The 16,847-nt window shown below is 40.9% G+C and overlaps 1 protein-coding gene across 1 annotated transcript in view; it reads right to left on the bottom strand.

Annotated features, from left to right (window-relative positions):
• Positions 1-1,845: 1,845 nt before the first annotated feature.
• The window catches only part of gba2 (glucosidase, beta (bile acid) 2), a 28,880-nt gene continuing 13,878 nt past the window's right edge, over positions 1,846-16,847 (bottom strand). The window contains exons 6-18 of the mRNA XM_028606226.1: positions 16,287-16,526; positions 15,925-16,027; positions 15,277-15,430; positions 14,692-14,817; positions 14,369-14,553; positions 12,645-12,749; positions 11,820-11,927; positions 11,272-11,423; positions 10,670-10,776; positions 9,524-9,666; positions 9,168-9,283; positions 4,327-4,518; positions 1,846-2,716 (exon numbers count right to left, since the gene is read on the bottom strand). Coding sequence (XP_028462027.1) covers positions 2,462-2,716; positions 4,327-4,518; positions 9,168-9,283; positions 9,524-9,666; positions 10,670-10,776; positions 11,272-11,423; positions 11,820-11,927; positions 12,645-12,749; positions 14,369-14,553; positions 14,692-14,817; positions 15,277-15,430; positions 15,925-16,027; positions 16,287-16,526 — 1,986 coding nt within the window. The 3' untranslated portion in view covers positions 1,846-2,461. The remainder of the gene's footprint in view (positions 2,717-4,326; positions 4,519-9,167; positions 9,284-9,523; positions 9,667-10,669; positions 10,777-11,271; positions 11,424-11,819; positions 11,928-12,644; positions 12,750-14,368; positions 14,554-14,691; positions 14,818-15,276; positions 15,431-15,924; positions 16,028-16,286; positions 16,527-16,847) is intronic.

A 16,847-nucleotide genomic window follows, 5' to 3' on the forward strand; every position in this document is an offset into this window, starting at 1 on the left:
GCAAAGCTCTCGATCTACCGGAAACCTCACCTATGGTCATGAAGGCTGGGTCATGACCGAAAGAACGAGATCCAGGGTACAAGCGGCGAAATGGGTTTCCTCAGGAGGGTGGCTGGCGTCTCCCTTAGAGATAGGGTGAGAAGCTCAGTCATCCGTGAGGAGCTCGGAGAGCCCGCTGCTCCTTTGCGTCGAAAAGAGCCAGTTGAGGTGGTTCGGGCATCTGGTAAGGATGCCCCTGGGCGCCTCCCTAGGGAGGTGTTCCAGGCACGCCCAGCTGGGAGGAGGCCTCGGGAAGACCCAGGACTAGGTGGAGGGATTATATCTCCAACCTGGCCTGGGAACGCCGATCCCCAGTCGGAGCTGGTTAATGTTGCTCCCCTGTTGAGCTGCTCCCCCAGGGATAAGCGGACGAAGATGGATGGATGGATGGATGGATGGATATTCCAGCATGTATATGTCTTGGCAATGAAGTACATTTTTATCAGGCAAGGCATTGTGCACTGTCAAGTCTTCTGGGTTAAAATGGAATTACAGGTTGTTGTTGTGCTTTCTCAGATTTTGTTCAAACCTAGTCTATATCAAGAATGTGTCCCAAAACCAAGGCCTGTAAAATATTGCTGTTTCCTGTCTCTTCATATTTTTAGCCCTTGAAATTACTAAAGTTTTACAGCCTGCAAATCACATTATCTGGGAAGCAATATTTGGACATTAATTCATAGACAGCCCAAACTTTGTAGGTTGGAAGACAAACATGTCAGTATTTTGACCCAGAATGACCCAGCTGCATGTCATTTGGCTCAGATCCTCCCACTCAGTGCTCCTCTCCATAGCTGTCTTACTGTATGTTATGTTAGGAACCATGAAGAGATTAAACATTTTAAAAAGGTGATAATTCAGGGTTAGTGAAGTGAACCTGTCGAGTGATGTTTTTGGGGGTAATTGTTTTTACATTGACTCAGGCAGGTTAGATAGCAAGCAAAGTCTACTTAGACAGTGATACATTTTGAAAAATAAAACTTGTGTTTTGCTTAAATATCTGATCCTTCTGCTATTACGAAACACAATTTTGGCTGTTTATAGTATTATGTCTTTTAATGTGAAAAACACTAAATAATAATTTTGACTATGTATTGGTATATATTTTACGGTGGTGTAAGGTGCTGGAAAAAGCTTTAAAATGGACTTTGAAAGTGCTTGAATTTGACCTTGGAAAAGGTGTACAAACCCTGTTATAATTGGAACTTATCTTTTTCCAGATAACAGAAAATTAAACTAACAAAAAATATAGAAAGCTGTGTTAGCAGCATTAGAGCTCTAAATTCAGGAAACGATACACGCATAAAGATTAACAGCGTGTTTGCATCATTAAATGAACACAATCTTAGTTAAGAAACACAGGAGCAAAGAACAGCAACTTTTTGTAGCATTTCTACAAACTGACAGCCAGATCACCAGCCAAATTAATGCCTTGACCACTCGCCTGAAGATATCAGAATAGAAATACCTATGTGTCTCCCCTTCACAGACATGCCCACTTTGTTGATACCATGCAGCGATTCCTTGTCCTCATTTGTTGGGTTTCTCCATTAATTTATTCAGTTTTTCCTTTAATCCGTCTGTATCTTGAGTAACTTTAACTTCAATAAACTCTGATGTCCCAGTAGCTTGTTGAAAAAATATTTGAATTTAATTTTATCAATCTTGGAGACTTAAACAATAAAACACAAAGGTCTTTGAATAGGTTTGACATTAATCACCTCAAGCAGCTAATTATTTGTATTTCCTAAAAAAAAATAAAAAAAATAAAAATCATATGTTTTGATTAACACAATGAACCTGTTGTTGAATCTCATTCAGAAATTTATTTAGCATGATTTTGAAAAACATTGCAAATGTTGCCACTATATTAATATACTGTAGATATGGCCAACATGCAACAAGGCACCAAATGCTATTAAAAAGACAATGACTACATGTGAGTGGTATAATAACACAGTCCTCAAATATTTAGCATATAAACTTATCCAAAATATGCAAACATTATTGAGGATTGTGAAATGTAGTGCTTGCATGTGTGTCCGTGCAAACAGACAATATGTTGCTGAAACACAAGGTCAATTTTTATTATCAATACAGACTGGCTCTGATTTTGACATAGCCTGGCTACCACCCAACACCGCACAATTTAAAAAAAAAAATTGCAGTCTCTGAAAAAAGTAAACTCCTCACCTAACAATACCATAATCTACAGTTACTACTGACTTTTTCAAGCAGAAACAATCACAGTTCTGACATTGAGTCTCAAACATTTGAAGCAAAATAAACTGTAGAGCATTAAATTGAAGGTGTGTCAAACAGAGCAGCGGTGGGGGGGGTGGTGGTGGCTGCAGTAGAGTTTGGAAGTCGTTTTCAGAGGAACTCACTGTACCTCTCCAATCTCACCAGTCTAATGGCTCAGATCCTAGCTCTGATTTACTCTCAAATCCCGTCCCTGCTCCCCGTCTGTGGCTCCAGTTTGAGCTGATGTGGTCTGATCCTTCTGCGAGGTGTTCAGGGCTAGCTGCATGGCCCAGACACTCAGAGGCCTCATGTACGCCAGAGAGCGGTAGATGCTCTTCTCACAGTAGGCTTCAGGAGTCTGGAAAGCCATGCCCAGCCTCTCCCAAACAGTTCGGTAGCAACCCTCCGCCGTACGCATACCCTCCTCCAGCATGCCCTGAGAACAAAAAGACAGCCGCAGAGGTGTGAGGCAGTATTTTAGTTAATGCCACACAGTCAATACAACCAGCCAGGCAAACATCAAGTTACTTCTGCTTGCAGCACTGTGGCCTCAAAGCAAGAAGGTACCAGGTTTGAACCCTGGTCGTCCCGAGGCCTGTACTACGAAGCAAGATCAACATGCCCTGGATTTATTTCAGTTACCAGGCTTCACCTAACCTAACAACCGCGCTCCCGCATAAGCTGTGTCACGACTGTGGTTAACAACCAGTTCTATCAACCCAGGGTTTCCCAATCCAGCGACGCGGGCATTCACATAAAAGCGGCGGTGTTTGCACAGCATGACCAATCGCAAACATCTACCAGAGCTGCATATTTTAAATAAGAGCAAACTATAATTCTACATAAATATGAACACAGACGCAGTTTTACAGGCAAAACGCAATACAGTCGCTGCTTCCTAAAACAGGAAGAAAAAAAAAAATAAATAGCCAACGCTGTTTATGCGTATGGCCGGTTACACACTGGATGCGTGGCGTGCGCGTGTCAGCTGCGTGGCGTGTCAGTTTACATTTCGGCTCCCATGTTAACAGGTTAGAGCTTACACACTGCCTGCGTGACACGTGCGTCTCAGACAAACCGCGTGCCTGCTAGAAATAGAACAGACACCGATTTTTTTACATGTGTCCAGACAAGGCTAGCAGCAGCAGCTCTGCGTCAGACACATTTCTGGTGTGTAAAGACAGAAAAATCCATGCAGTAGACACGCAACATAAACGCCACGCTCATGCCACACAGGCAGTGTGTAACCGGCCTAAATCACAACTCTTATTAATATCACTTCCCCATGAGTCAAGCACAAGATCGGACCATAATTACGCTTGTGCTTTCCATAAACGGTCATTGCTTTAGCCTATTATTTCAGTTGCAACCCTGACAGTGGTATGGGATTGTGAGGGCAAATAAAGATATAAAAACATAATTCAAATCGATATGCGCATTGGAAACACACGGCTTGAGAACGCAACAAATACTCCAGATTTCCACTGAATGCAGAACATCTGCGGACCGGCTGGTGTGCTCGGGTTTCCTACACCACCAAGAACTTGTTCCCCTCCCTCTCTACTGAGCTGATGTGTGGTGCATCACCCAGGTGGTAGAGAATAGTCCCCCCACCCTGAAGCACAATTGGGTGTTTATGACAAAGCGCTATATAAATGTAATTAATTATTATTACTTCTAGGGCAGTGTCCCTAAACAAAACATATGTGGAAACTTAAAGAAAAGTTATATATTTTGGGAAATAGGCTCATTTGCTTTCTTCACAAGAGTTAGGTGGGAAGATTGAATACTGCTATTATAGCTGTCCCTTTAATATGAAGCTGGAGTCATAGTTAACAGATCATTTTAGATTAATATAATATATTATATATTAATATACAGTATATTAAGATTTTTTATGATTAACTATATATTAAGACTTAACCATTGAAAACTTAAGAATGTAGGCCTTTGAATGATAAATTACTTGGGATTTTCAATTTTTCAATATCAGTTTCAATATATACTTTATTGTGGTACAGTGTAGATACTAAAACACACACACACCTCATGGATCATAGTGGCTGCCAGTCCATACACTACTCCAATCCAGACCTCATCTGACTGGACACTGGAGCGGTCGGGCACTCCCTCAGGACGCATGCCGTTAACTGCCCCCATCTGGCCTCCAGCGAAGCTCATTACATTCAACTCAAAGACAGATTTTAGTGCGCTCTGGATTTTTTCTTTTGGAAAAGCCTGGTGGGAGAGAGGAAATGATGCTGAAACCACAAAGCTTTGATGCATGTCTTCATGTGAAAACATGACGTTATTGATGTATAATTTGCAGCTTGGCATAGGGAAAGCAAAAAATGTTAGGTCATGAACATTAAAACAAAAAAAACGATTTACTATGTGCAGTTAGACATATTTACAACATTCCAACAAATTTCAAAAAGCTTTATCAAATGTCTGTAGTGGAGCGCTTCCAGGACTCAAAATTAGCTTGAGGTGCTCTTTGGATGGGATAATCATAATGTAGAAACCAAAAAGAAAACTCCAAGGCACTCTCTTTTAGAAAAATACAAAGCCTTTATTTATGGCTTAGTCATCATAAATCTTAAAGTACTCCGACGCGTTTCTTTTTGGTTTCTAAATTTCAAAAAGCTATTTTGCTACTATGCATGTATAAAAGCAGAAAGGGGGTTAAAGAAAAAGTACAGAATAGCCCTTTTCAACCTTGAAAGGAAGGTGATTAATGAGACACACCTGTGAGCTGGGGAAAACTAACAGACAGCATGGAGGAGAACAGAAAGAGGAGTGAGAGTAGCTAAAGGAGGAGGTAACTGAAAGTTTAATCCAGTATTTGGATGTCTTTGCTCAAAAAAGAAAAACAGCGACATATATAGTAAGTAAAAGTAAGTAAGTAAAATTTATTTGTATAGCACCTTTCACAGATAAAAATCACAAAGTGCTTCACAATGAAATGCAATTCAACACAAGAAGTCACAATACGAGCACATTGAAAGACAAATAGAAAATGTAACAAACAATCATAAAAAACCCATCGACTAAGTAAAAGCCTGCTTGAACAGCAGTCTTCAGCTGCTTTTTAAAAGATTCAACAGAATCCACACAACGTAGCGAGAGAGGCAAGTCATTCCACAGCCTAGGAGCCACTGCTTGGAATGACCGATCCCCTCTAGTTTTAAAATTAGTGCGGGGAACCACTAATAGCATCTGACCTGATGATCTCAGACTACGGGTGGGGGTATGTAGCTGTATCAAATCAGAGATGTAGAAAGGAACTTGACCGTGCAAGGCTCTGAAAGTAATGACCAGAATTTTAAATTGAATTCTATACTGGACTGGTAACCAGTGAAGTGCTGCTAAAACAGGCGTGATGTGTTCTCTTTTGTTAATGTGCATTAAAAGCCTTGCAGCAGAGTTCTGAACAGTCTGGAGACGATAAAGCTGATTCTTACTCAGACAAGTAAAAAGACTGTTACAGTAATCTAAGCGTGAAGAAATGAAAGCATGAATGATCATCTCTAATTCATCCTTAGTGACAAGTGGTCTTAACTTAGAGATATTTCTCAGGTGGAAGAAACAGTTCCTAACTAATAATTTAGAGTGGTGATCCAACGACATAGCTGAGTCAAAAACCACACCTAAGCTCCTGAGACTCTGCTGGACAGACAAGCCTAAGTCCCCAATATGATGCTTTATCTCAGGCATACGACTTTCAGGGGCAATAATTAGAGTTTCTGTTTTTTCTGAGTTCAAAAGCAGAAAGTTTTCACATAACCACTGTTTGATACTAGACAAACAAAAGTTTGGAGAACTCAGTTTCCTTAAAAGAACAGTAAAGTTGGATATCATCCGCATAGAGATGGTACGATATGTCACTAAATTGACTAATTATCTGTCCTAAAGGAAATATATACAAGAGGAACAGAATAGGTCCCAAGACAGACCCCTGAGGTACCCCACAACAACAACTCTGCAGTTTCAGACAATATCTGATTAACATGAACACTAAAACGTCTACCAGAAAGGTAGGATGAGAACCATTTTAAAACTGATCCAGACATCCCAACCAGATCACAAAGTCTATTTATCAAAATGGTATGATCGATAGTGTCAAACGCAGAAGAAAGGTCCAATAGGACCAAAACTGTAAAATCCTTTGAATCAGCTGACATCATAATATCACTAGAGACTTTTAGAAGTGCAGTTTCCGTAGAATGCCTTTTACGGAAACCAGACTGGAATTTATCAAACAGCTCGTGCTTCTCTAAGAAAAGGGTGAGTTGCTCTGCTACAACTTTTTCTAAAATTTTTGACATGAAAGGTAGTTTTGATATTGGCCTGTAATTCTTAGGTTGAAGTGGATCCAACGTGGGCTTTTTAAGTACAGGCTTAACAACAGCATGTTTAAAAAAACTAGGAACGACACCAGTTAAAAGTGAAGTATTTAGCATCTCAACAATGCAGGGGCCAATGGAGTCAAAAGCTTGTACAAATAGCACAGTAGGGACAACATCCATAGGATAAGATGAGGGTTTCAAAGTCTGTAGCAGAGAAATGATGTCATGCAGTGTCACAGGTTTAAAAGTGGACCAAAAATGAGCGGGAGACAAGTCACATGCAGAGTTCTGAGGAAGTGATGGTAAGATGTTGGTCCTAACATCTCTGATCTTATTCACAAAGAAGTGGAGTAATTCATCACAGTCCGATTTAGAAGACACACTTGCTTGTGGGCCAGAAGGAGACACTAAAGCATTGATGTTGTCAAATAAAATTCTGGGGTTGTGCTTATTTGAGGATATAAGCTGAGAAAATAAACAAGTTCTGGCCTTTCTCAGCATCTCGTTTAAAGTAACCCTTAGTTCCTTAAGGTGAATCCTATGAACCACAAGTTTCGTAGTTTTCCAGAGACGTTCAACTTTTCTACAATTTCTCCTAAAACTTTGAATTGTTTCATCAATCCAAGGACAGGATTTTTTATGAGGGATAATGCTTGATTTAACTGGTGCTATTTTATCTAAAATTGTTAAAAACTGAGTATTAAAAGACTGGATAAAAACATCTGCATCAATGAATCCCATCAGAGAACATGGGTCGAACAAGGCAGAGAACTTCTCAGCAGCATCATGATTCATAATCCGCCTTTGGGCCCTAATTCTCAGGGGCGGAGGATCAAGAGGAAAGTTAATCTCAAAAAACACACAACTATGATCACTCACAAGAACATCTTCCACACGTGCATTTGCTATATCTAGACCAAGAGAGAAGACAAGGTCCAGGGTGTGACCCTTAATGTGTGTAGGTCCAGTAACGTGTTGAGTAAAATTAAAAGAGTCTGTGATAGAAAGGAGATCAGCAGCTGTGTTACATGTAGAATCATCAATATGCAGGTTAAAGTCTCCAATAATTAAGACTTTTTCCAGTTTGATGATAGACGATAGGAAGTCATTATCAGTAAGAAAGACGTTTGCCGGGCCGGGAGGGCAATAGATCAACACACTATAAAAAGTGTTAAAAGAACCTACTTTGAGCATCTGTGATTCAAAAGAGGAAAAACTTTCAGAGTTTATGGCTCTACATATGAATCTGTCACGATGCACAGCAGCAAGCCCACCTCCACGGCGTGCCATGCGGGGCGTCCCAGTAACAGAGCAGCCAACAGGACAGAGCTCATTTAAATGAACAAACTCATTTTCCCTTTGCCACGTTTATGTAAGGAACATAAAATCCATATTCTCACTAGTAAAAAGCTCGTTGAGAATAAAAGTTTTATTAGAAATGGAACGAGCATTGAGCAAGGCAAGCCTTAATGATGATGGCAGACCGGCATCCTCAACAGCTGATTGTGACGGAACGGACCGTAAACAGCCGACGCGGTCACGTGATCTCCAGCTGCGGCGAGCGGTCAGTCTCTGGTCAGACAGCACAGCAACAATCTGTATCGGCAGTCTGGGCAGGTCCACGTTCCCACCAGCACATCGCTGGGACAGAAGAGGCACCCGTCCAACGGGCAGAAACATCCGTGGGTACTGCGGCTGGGGAGTAGGCAAAATTCCACCAGCTTCCTGGAGGGAAACCTGCCGCAACCACCGGGACCGTTCTCCGCGACAAGGCCAGAGAACCCCCGTCCAGAAAGTTCGCCTGGTCTTGACCTGAGCTCCAGCTCTGCAGCCCCGTCTCCGCGGTCTCTCCATGGGATTACCAGGGCTCCTGGATGTAAACAGGAGCTTCCATAGACACTCTGATGTCCAATAACGATCGTCGATCATAAGTCCGAGTAGCAGAGATGCAATCGTTAGACGATAGGGCTGATATGACAACAAATAAGACGAGTACAAACATGGAATGTTGACACAGATGTGATGCAGCAGCGGCCAAACCAAACACAGGCGCCATCTTGCTAACAAAGAAGAAGAGGAGTAAACAGAGTGGCATTTTTTCCAAGAACTGGCTGGATTTGCCTGTGGACTTCCTTGTCTTTGTTGGACCCATACACAGTAGATAAACTGGACCAACAGATCCCGTTGCTCTGGACGGAGACCAGTGAAGGATATTAGAAGCACTTTTCCGGTGAGCGCTGAGCGTTACTGCGCAGCCTCCAACTGAGAGAGACGACGTAGATGTGACGTGAGCAACCTGTCTGAAAGTTGTAAGTCTTCTGGTAGCTGTGCCAAGAGAAATCTCAATCATCCTCCTCGGTGGGAGGGACTAAGATACGAGGAAGGGAGGCAAGTGGAGGAGTCAGGGATGCAATTTAAGTGCTATGGGACGTACCCCATGTCATCTTGTATTGCTTTGGAAGGGCTAAACAGCTCCTCTACTAAAAGCAGGGCTTAATGCCTACAGTTTAAAAAGGTGGAGCTTGTGTTTTAACTTGCCTGGTAGTCTCCCTCTCCCAGCCCAGACGCTCTCAGGAACCAGTGGCCAGCACACTGGTCAGACATGACACTATTAGAAAGGTCTCTCCCACTGCTGTCATAGTTGTAGTACTTGCCTAAACATGAAAGGAAAATAGAAAGTAAAGGAAAGGCAGTTTATGTCTCAAGCCAATTTATTTTTTATCATTGATGTGTGTAACAGTATGTGGGAATAAGCAAATGAGTTTGTCATGCCTCTCACTATTTAGCTTTTCACAAGATTTTATCACAATACATAATTTGTAGGTTTTTAAATATCCACTAAATGCAACTGAGTGAACCCTTTCCATATAAATATTTTATAGGTATTTACTTACCGTTCCACAGCAGTTTGTCAAAAGCAGCACTGCCCCTGTCCAAGATGTCTCTATAACGTTGGTATGTCTCCTCATTGTCCACCAGTTTGGCCATTTTACACATCACACACAGGGACGCTAACCACAGCCCACCACAGTACGCACTGTAGAACACAAATACACAAAACCACACCAGAGAAAATAGGTTTATTAATGGGACTTCTCTCACGTCAAAACAGAGTGTGGAATTTGAGTCAAATGTAACCTTGCTGTAAGCTTAGTACTGAACTCAACCTTGGCCCTCAGGTCACAGTTAGAGAAGCACTGCAGCTATGCACAACTCATTTTCCTTCTTTGTCAGGTGTCATGCTTTTTTCCTTTTCCTTCTCCCCTCTCCCTTCCCCCTGCCATCCAATTCAGACTTAAGGTAGGGCTGCTCGATTATGAAAAAATAACAAAATAAAAATCATAATCACCATTATTTTTGGTCAATATTGAAATCGTGATAACACAATTACTCATTGTCTTTTGGAAAGATGTTGCAATTATTGAACTTAAAAAAACAGTGAAGAGTAAACAGTAAAAACACCTAGAACTCTGAAATTTCCCTTCATACTTTTTCCTCATTCAGAATACAAGACAAAATAAGAGTTTACTTGCAAAACGTAACGTGCAAAAAAATAAAAATGTTCTTGATTATTCTGTGTTTGTGATTAAGAGCCAAAATTGCAATGGCGATTTAAAATTGCCATTAATTGCACAGCCCTAATTTGAAGTTTTATGCATTTACTGCATTTATGCAATTATCATTCAGTAGTTTTTCTATGAGGAGTGCTACATTAATTAAAATAGATTTTAATGATTAGATTAGATTTAATTAAATCAAAATAGAGGGGTTACATTTTTGGGAGCTAAGTATTCATTGTTTTAAGGTTACTAATTTGTTAATAGAATTTGAATATTTTAATGGTATTAGGTGTGGACTGTGTGCAAATAGTGACTGGGTATTATCACAGAGCACTAAGATTCACTGGGATATAAGAGAACCCAAGGGAGAGAGTCCTGTGTACTCAGAACAAGGGATACTCTCTCACCTAGACATTTCTGTAACCTAATCTCTACTGATAGTGTTGATTTCAGGGCAACCATGTTTTTTCATCCTCTCACCTTGGTCCAGTCACCGTCCAACCGTCATAGGTCTGGTCAGCATATCCAGAGTTCTCTATCAGGCCATCTCCATCCAGGTCAAACTTCATCTCTGACTCCATCACCGCCTAGCAGAACAACCACAATAAGATAGTTGAGTGGAACAAAAATCTGAGCAAGTACCATATAATCCAGTATACTTGTGTTTTGTGTTACCACTACAGTCCCTAGTCTGAAATGCAGACTAGGGCTAAACGATTAATCATTTTCAAATCAAAATCGAGATTTGAAAGAATGCGATTAGCCAATCGTGAAGACGATAGAATGTGAAATATTTAGTTGAATGTTTGGGGTCACATTTGATTTAACATTTTTTTATTCCTCTTTTCATTATTATATTTACTGTTTTTTCATACGATAAATGCTGGAATAATGTTACATATTCAGTGTATCTTTCATTTATTTTGAATTACTTTATTTAACATTATCGTAGAAGGTGCAAGATGTAGCTTAAAAAAACATTAAAAAAAAACCATTGCATATCGAATCATAGTTGCAATATCTGGCAGGAATGTGCCCCCAAATCGTTCAGCCCTAAAGCAGACTATATGGATCAGTTATACCTGGCAGACGGGCCACATGTCCTGCAGGTACTGATTGTCCTGTGTGAGATGAAAGTCCCTGTAGACCTGCAGGACAAACTTCAGATTCAGGTCCTTCCAGTCTGCAGTGTCATGGATGAGGTAGGCATTTACCCTCTGCCATGGCTCATCATCTAGGGACAGAGTCATCATGTTGTACTGAGAGACAATTCAGGACGGTAAAAATGCCGGTTTTAAGCCAGTTTAAAATATCAGCACAGCACAGAAGCACAGCTTTTTGTTCACATTCAACGTGACAGCCACCGAAGCGCAGCAACCCGTTGATGCCGCTGCCACGTCGCCCGGATCGTTGGTCTGATTGGTTGAATTACTATCCAATTGCGCCCAGAGGCATTTGAGCGGTGTCCGTTGGTGATGCCCCTTTGGAAATGGGCTGTGAATTAACCTTCCCCACTCTCAGTTACAACTGAGAAGGGTCTGGTGTCAACCAGGCTACAGAAATGCACTGAACCCCATGAAAATCAAACATTGAGTTATCCCTGTAGTTAATGAGATTGTCTTTCTCCTACCTGGGTCTCCTATGTCGTGAGGAACCACATTTTTGGCCTTGACAGGAGAATACCGGCCACTCATCAGATGGAGCCTCTCTGTGGGGTCCTGCTGAACCACACTGCCAGCTGAGAGGTATTCAAGAGATTAATGCCCCTAAATAAACCCTTGCCCTGGTATTGCTCTTTATCAAATACACATGCTTAGATAATTGATACAACATTAAAGTGATGGTTCGGAGTAATTTCACCCTAGGGTCCTTTGCACTACGACCTTGAGCCAAACAACCCCCCAGAAGCTTATTTCACCTGGGTCGAACATTGGGAGAGTATAATAAAAATATTTATTAATTTAATGATTAAATAAGGTAGTGTCTCCAAACGTACCTCAATTATATCTTGTCTCCTGCTAGTTGTACTACAGCACTTTTAAAAAATAAGTTAAATTAATATATATTTTTGTTGTATCTCTTTTCGGTGTAGACATCCCTAAGCACTCGTCTTACTGCCGGCAGCAGCAGCAGATTATTTAAATAAACTCCTAGTGTACTTACAAACTTTCCAATCCATTGTTTTATGAGTACATAACCCATTTGGACTACTGTAGACGTTTGGTATCCTTTCGGGCATTATTAGTGGGGTAATGTACAAGATGCACTCTTGGATCCATTAGCGCCTGCACTAAGCTATTCAGCTGATAACGCTACTCTACGCCAACTCTCCCAATGTTAGACCCAGGTGAAAAAAAGCTTGGGAGGGGGGGGTTTGGCTCGAGGTCATGGTGCAAAGGACCCTAAGGTGAAATTACTCCGAACCATCACTTTAAGATAACAGCACTTCACTCACCAATATCGTATTGCACACTCAAGGCAAGTTTGGGCCACAGCATGATAAGTGCAAAGGAGGCGTAGAAGTGCACATCGTATGTGTTGTACATTCTGTACTCCTGACCTGGGAAACAACAATAACAGTAATGTTGGTCACCTATTTAATATAGGCAGATCTTTCTTTTTTACTTTTGCCAACCCTGAATACCGAATACAATTTAGTTTCTCTTGTGCGACAGATCTGTTTTTTTTAATAAACAAAAACAAATGCATGAGTTTTGCTAAGCAAGTGTTAGCATGAAGGATCATGCTTTGGTATGTAGCATTTTGTGTACACATTTTTTTTTTGGACACCACTTCTAGTTCACTTTAATATCAGATACTTCACATTAATATTTAGTTGTGAACTGCAATCAATGAAAGCCAACAACGTGATCAACGTTAATAGTTTCTAGACCTTGATTAACAAACTGCAGTAGGGCTGCAACTTATTAAATAGTTTTGTCTATAAAACGTCAAAGTAGTGAAAAATTCTGATTATATAATTCCCCAGAGTTTAAGGTAATGTCTTTAAATCTCGTTCTGTTTGACCAACAGTCCAAAACCCAATTCAGTTTACAATTATATAAAACAGAAATTAGGGGTGGTACGGTTCACAAAACCCACGGTTTGGTTACTATCACCGACCGTTTTAGGGTCACAGTTTTCGGTTCTGTATGGTTCTTGTTATTTTTTCTTTTAATCTTTAACGCTCCAGAAATATACTTCAGCATATGATACATCGCTTGATTATCCACAATGTAGGATACAGTATTAAATAATGATGTAGTTATATCATGTAATCATGCACAAACTGAATTTGACTTGACTTTAAGCACATTATTGGGACCATCTCTGAGGAAAGCTAGGTGAGATTTTGATACAGCAAGAGGGAAGACATTGATGATTTCAACATGCTTTTAATTTATTTGGCAAAAAAAAGGAGAATGTGTATTGCCATTTACAGGAGCTTATATGCCTTTTTAGCCCATGAAGATTGAAATATTACAGAATATCAATTGAAATAACTTGCATTTATCGAACTGCCTACTTCAGTGTAGCTCTTACAAAAATGGTTTCCTTTAAAAGAAAAAGAGAGGAACTCTTAAAGCTCCGTCTTTTGAATAAGTCAGAATACGTTAAACATAAACACAATTTATGTTGTTGGTTAATTTCCTATCCTGGCCTGGCCTGGGACACACATTCATACGGTTTGATAAAGTACTTATTGGACTTTACTTTATCATTGCACTTACAACAACGAGCATAGCTGTCAGGTCCTCCTCAGCATACATTGATGTTAAAAAGTATACAGGTTGGCAGGACGGTCTGAAATGTTTTGCACGGTCTTTCGCTGTACGTTTTGTTGGTAACTCGTCCACACCTCTTCTTTCACTCGAAAAGGAAACACACTGAGGTCACATACGGGCACCTGATGGGCATGAGGCTACATTGCGCATGCGTCGAACCGTGCGGTACACACACGCTCCGAACCGAGACAAGCGGACCGAACGGTTCGGATGTTTTTTCATGAACCATACCAACCCTAACAGAAATGCACAAAATCCTCACATTAAAGAAGTTGGAACCAGGGAATGTTAAATTATTTGCTTAGTTGCGGTAGAATTTCTTTGTCCATCAACTAATCGATTCATTATTTGTCGTGTCTAGTCTTACGGACTAACACGTTTCTTTGGCACTTACCTTCTAGGTAGGCAAAACGGCCAAACTCCTTGATGACAGCAGGTTGAGCTGGCAGACCCCCGTCCTTGCTGCGCAACCCACCACTGACATCAGCGTCCTCTGGTAGCTCTGTCCACACCGTCCCTCCATCCACCACAAAGTACAACTCGTTAAACAGGGCTGACTTATACCAGGAGGGGAGAGAACTGCAACACAAGCCAAGATGAGAGGATAAACACATTCTAAGCATTCATAGACGGAAAACTATTGATTGGTATTGAGGTCATTGTAATTTATCGTTTTTGATAAACTAGTGTTTATTTCTCACGTAACCTACAGACTACCTGTCCTGCAGTATGGGTCTTTGCCACTCCTCAATGCTCTTCTCCCACTGTGTGTAGTGTGTTAGAGCGTAGTGACTGAGCGAGGGGGACGCGTCCCCTTTGGTCCCAAAGTAACGCGTGTATCTCCTGCACACAGAAAAGCCAAAAGCTAATGTTAGAGACACTGCATGTTCAAAAAATGCTAATACAAAAAGCAGAAAACATTGTATTTTGATTAACATTTTAAAAGTCTTGTATCTTAGAAGGTCTAACTTTTGCCTTGCATTACATAATATTCCACATAGAGGTCAAAGGTGTGTCAGTTGGGCCTGAGGCTTTGAAATAGGACACGGCGTTGAAAGTATATTGGACAGCCAATAGCTTAGTTAACGCTCGACACTGTACCCAGCACTGAAAGTGACCCAAACCAAACAACCACAGCAAAGAAAGTTAACAAGAAACACTAGTGTGGTCTTTTCTTCAGTTAAAAGCAACACATGTAATAGAAAAACAGGGAGAAAGATAGCTGTAGCTATGACAAACCACAGCTTTTACATTTCAGCAAAGTACCTCAGAGTATGTGCGTTTTCTGTGTGTTTGACGTACCTGATGTGTTCCCTCTCTCTAGAGCCGAAGGAGATGGTGGGCATGTCCCAGGCCAGGCAGAACTCCAGGCGGTTATGGCTCTGAGCCGGCACTGAGCAGCCTACAGCCAACGCTGCTGCCACCTTCTCTCCCTTAGGCGTCGGCGGGCTGGATCCTGCGGAGGTTAGTCAGAGAGGGAGGTTAACGTGGGTCATACCTGGCATCTCCATCAAACTCAAAACTATATATCACTACAGAACCGTATTAAAAATAATGACATATAGAGAAAATATCACAAAATTGGTAAACAACCTCCTTTTTACTTTAAAGAAATGGAGTGGTTTAGCTCTTGCTCTTTAGTCACCACTTATTTATTCATTGAGTCAACTCGATAAAATATCGCTGTTTTTTGCACAAAAATTAGATTATGTACTTGCTGTTATTTATTGAACTATTACTTTGAAAAGAGTTACACCAATTACTATTTTACGTTTTGTCATATCTGCTCACAATGTTTAATGCTCAAGTGATGTGTTGCTATTGTGGGTGTTTTACTATGTATCAGTTTCTTTCATTCTACTTTCCACTTGTTTTTCATGTTTCTGCTTCATGTTGAGAAAACAAATTCAGACATCTGTTTTATTATGAATCTGTCTCATCCCTTCACACCTGTAGGAGAGTCCAGCCGTCCGTCAGTGATGAGGTCACTCCACAGGCTGCTGCAGGTTCCCTTTGGACTGAACGCTGTCTGGTGACTGACCTCCCTGTCGGGCTACACACACACACACACACACACACACACACACACACACACACACACACACACACACAGTAAATCTAAAACCTAATTCTCACTAACACCACAGATTTCACAACCAGTTGATTATTATAATTCCACATAACCGAGACTATTGTTGCAAATCCTGTTTGTTCCCTGATAATTGTTTGTGCAGCTACTGTACCTACAGTACAGTACAACATTTTACAAAAAACCTTGAAGCTGCTAAAAATCATAAGCTTGTAAATCAAACCTGTTCTCTGGCTGCGATGCACAGAGTGTAAGGGTTCACTGCAGGGCAGTGATGTAGCAAGACCCCAGACACCGCCTCCCCCTCCTTCTCCAGGTGGAATGGTTCATTCCAGTGTCCCCCGCTCTTGTCGTCCTTGTGTCCCGACCCATTGACCATAGTGAACATGATGGAGACATCCAGAGCGAAGTCATTCTTGTTCTCTATGTCCCACACAAATACTGCCACTGGGAGACTAGAGTCCTGAGAGAAAGGAGATATACATGGTGGAATTTGTAGAAAACTTTTGTAGAACCAGAATGTCAACATACATACACCGTTTGAACCTAGCAATAAAAAAAAACTAAAAAAAAAGACAAGTATGCAAGCAGATTGTTAGAATGTATTTTCTGTAATTAATATTTTTTCAACATGAGCAAAGATCAATAATGATCCTGAAGAAGGAAGTTCTCTGACTGCTTGGCTTAAAGAAGCTGTAATGTAGAGTAGGTGAATCATTAGCCCACATTTATTTTGACAAGCTTGTGTGCTTTTCAGCAACTATACTATTTATTGTTTGTGCAA

Source organism: Perca flavescens, chromosome 19, assembly GCF_004354835.1.
Source record: "Perca flavescens isolate YP-PL-M2 chromosome 19, PFLA_1.0, whole genome shotgun sequence".
Lineage (NCBI taxonomy): Eukaryota > Metazoa > Chordata > Actinopteri > Perciformes > Percidae > Perca > Perca flavescens.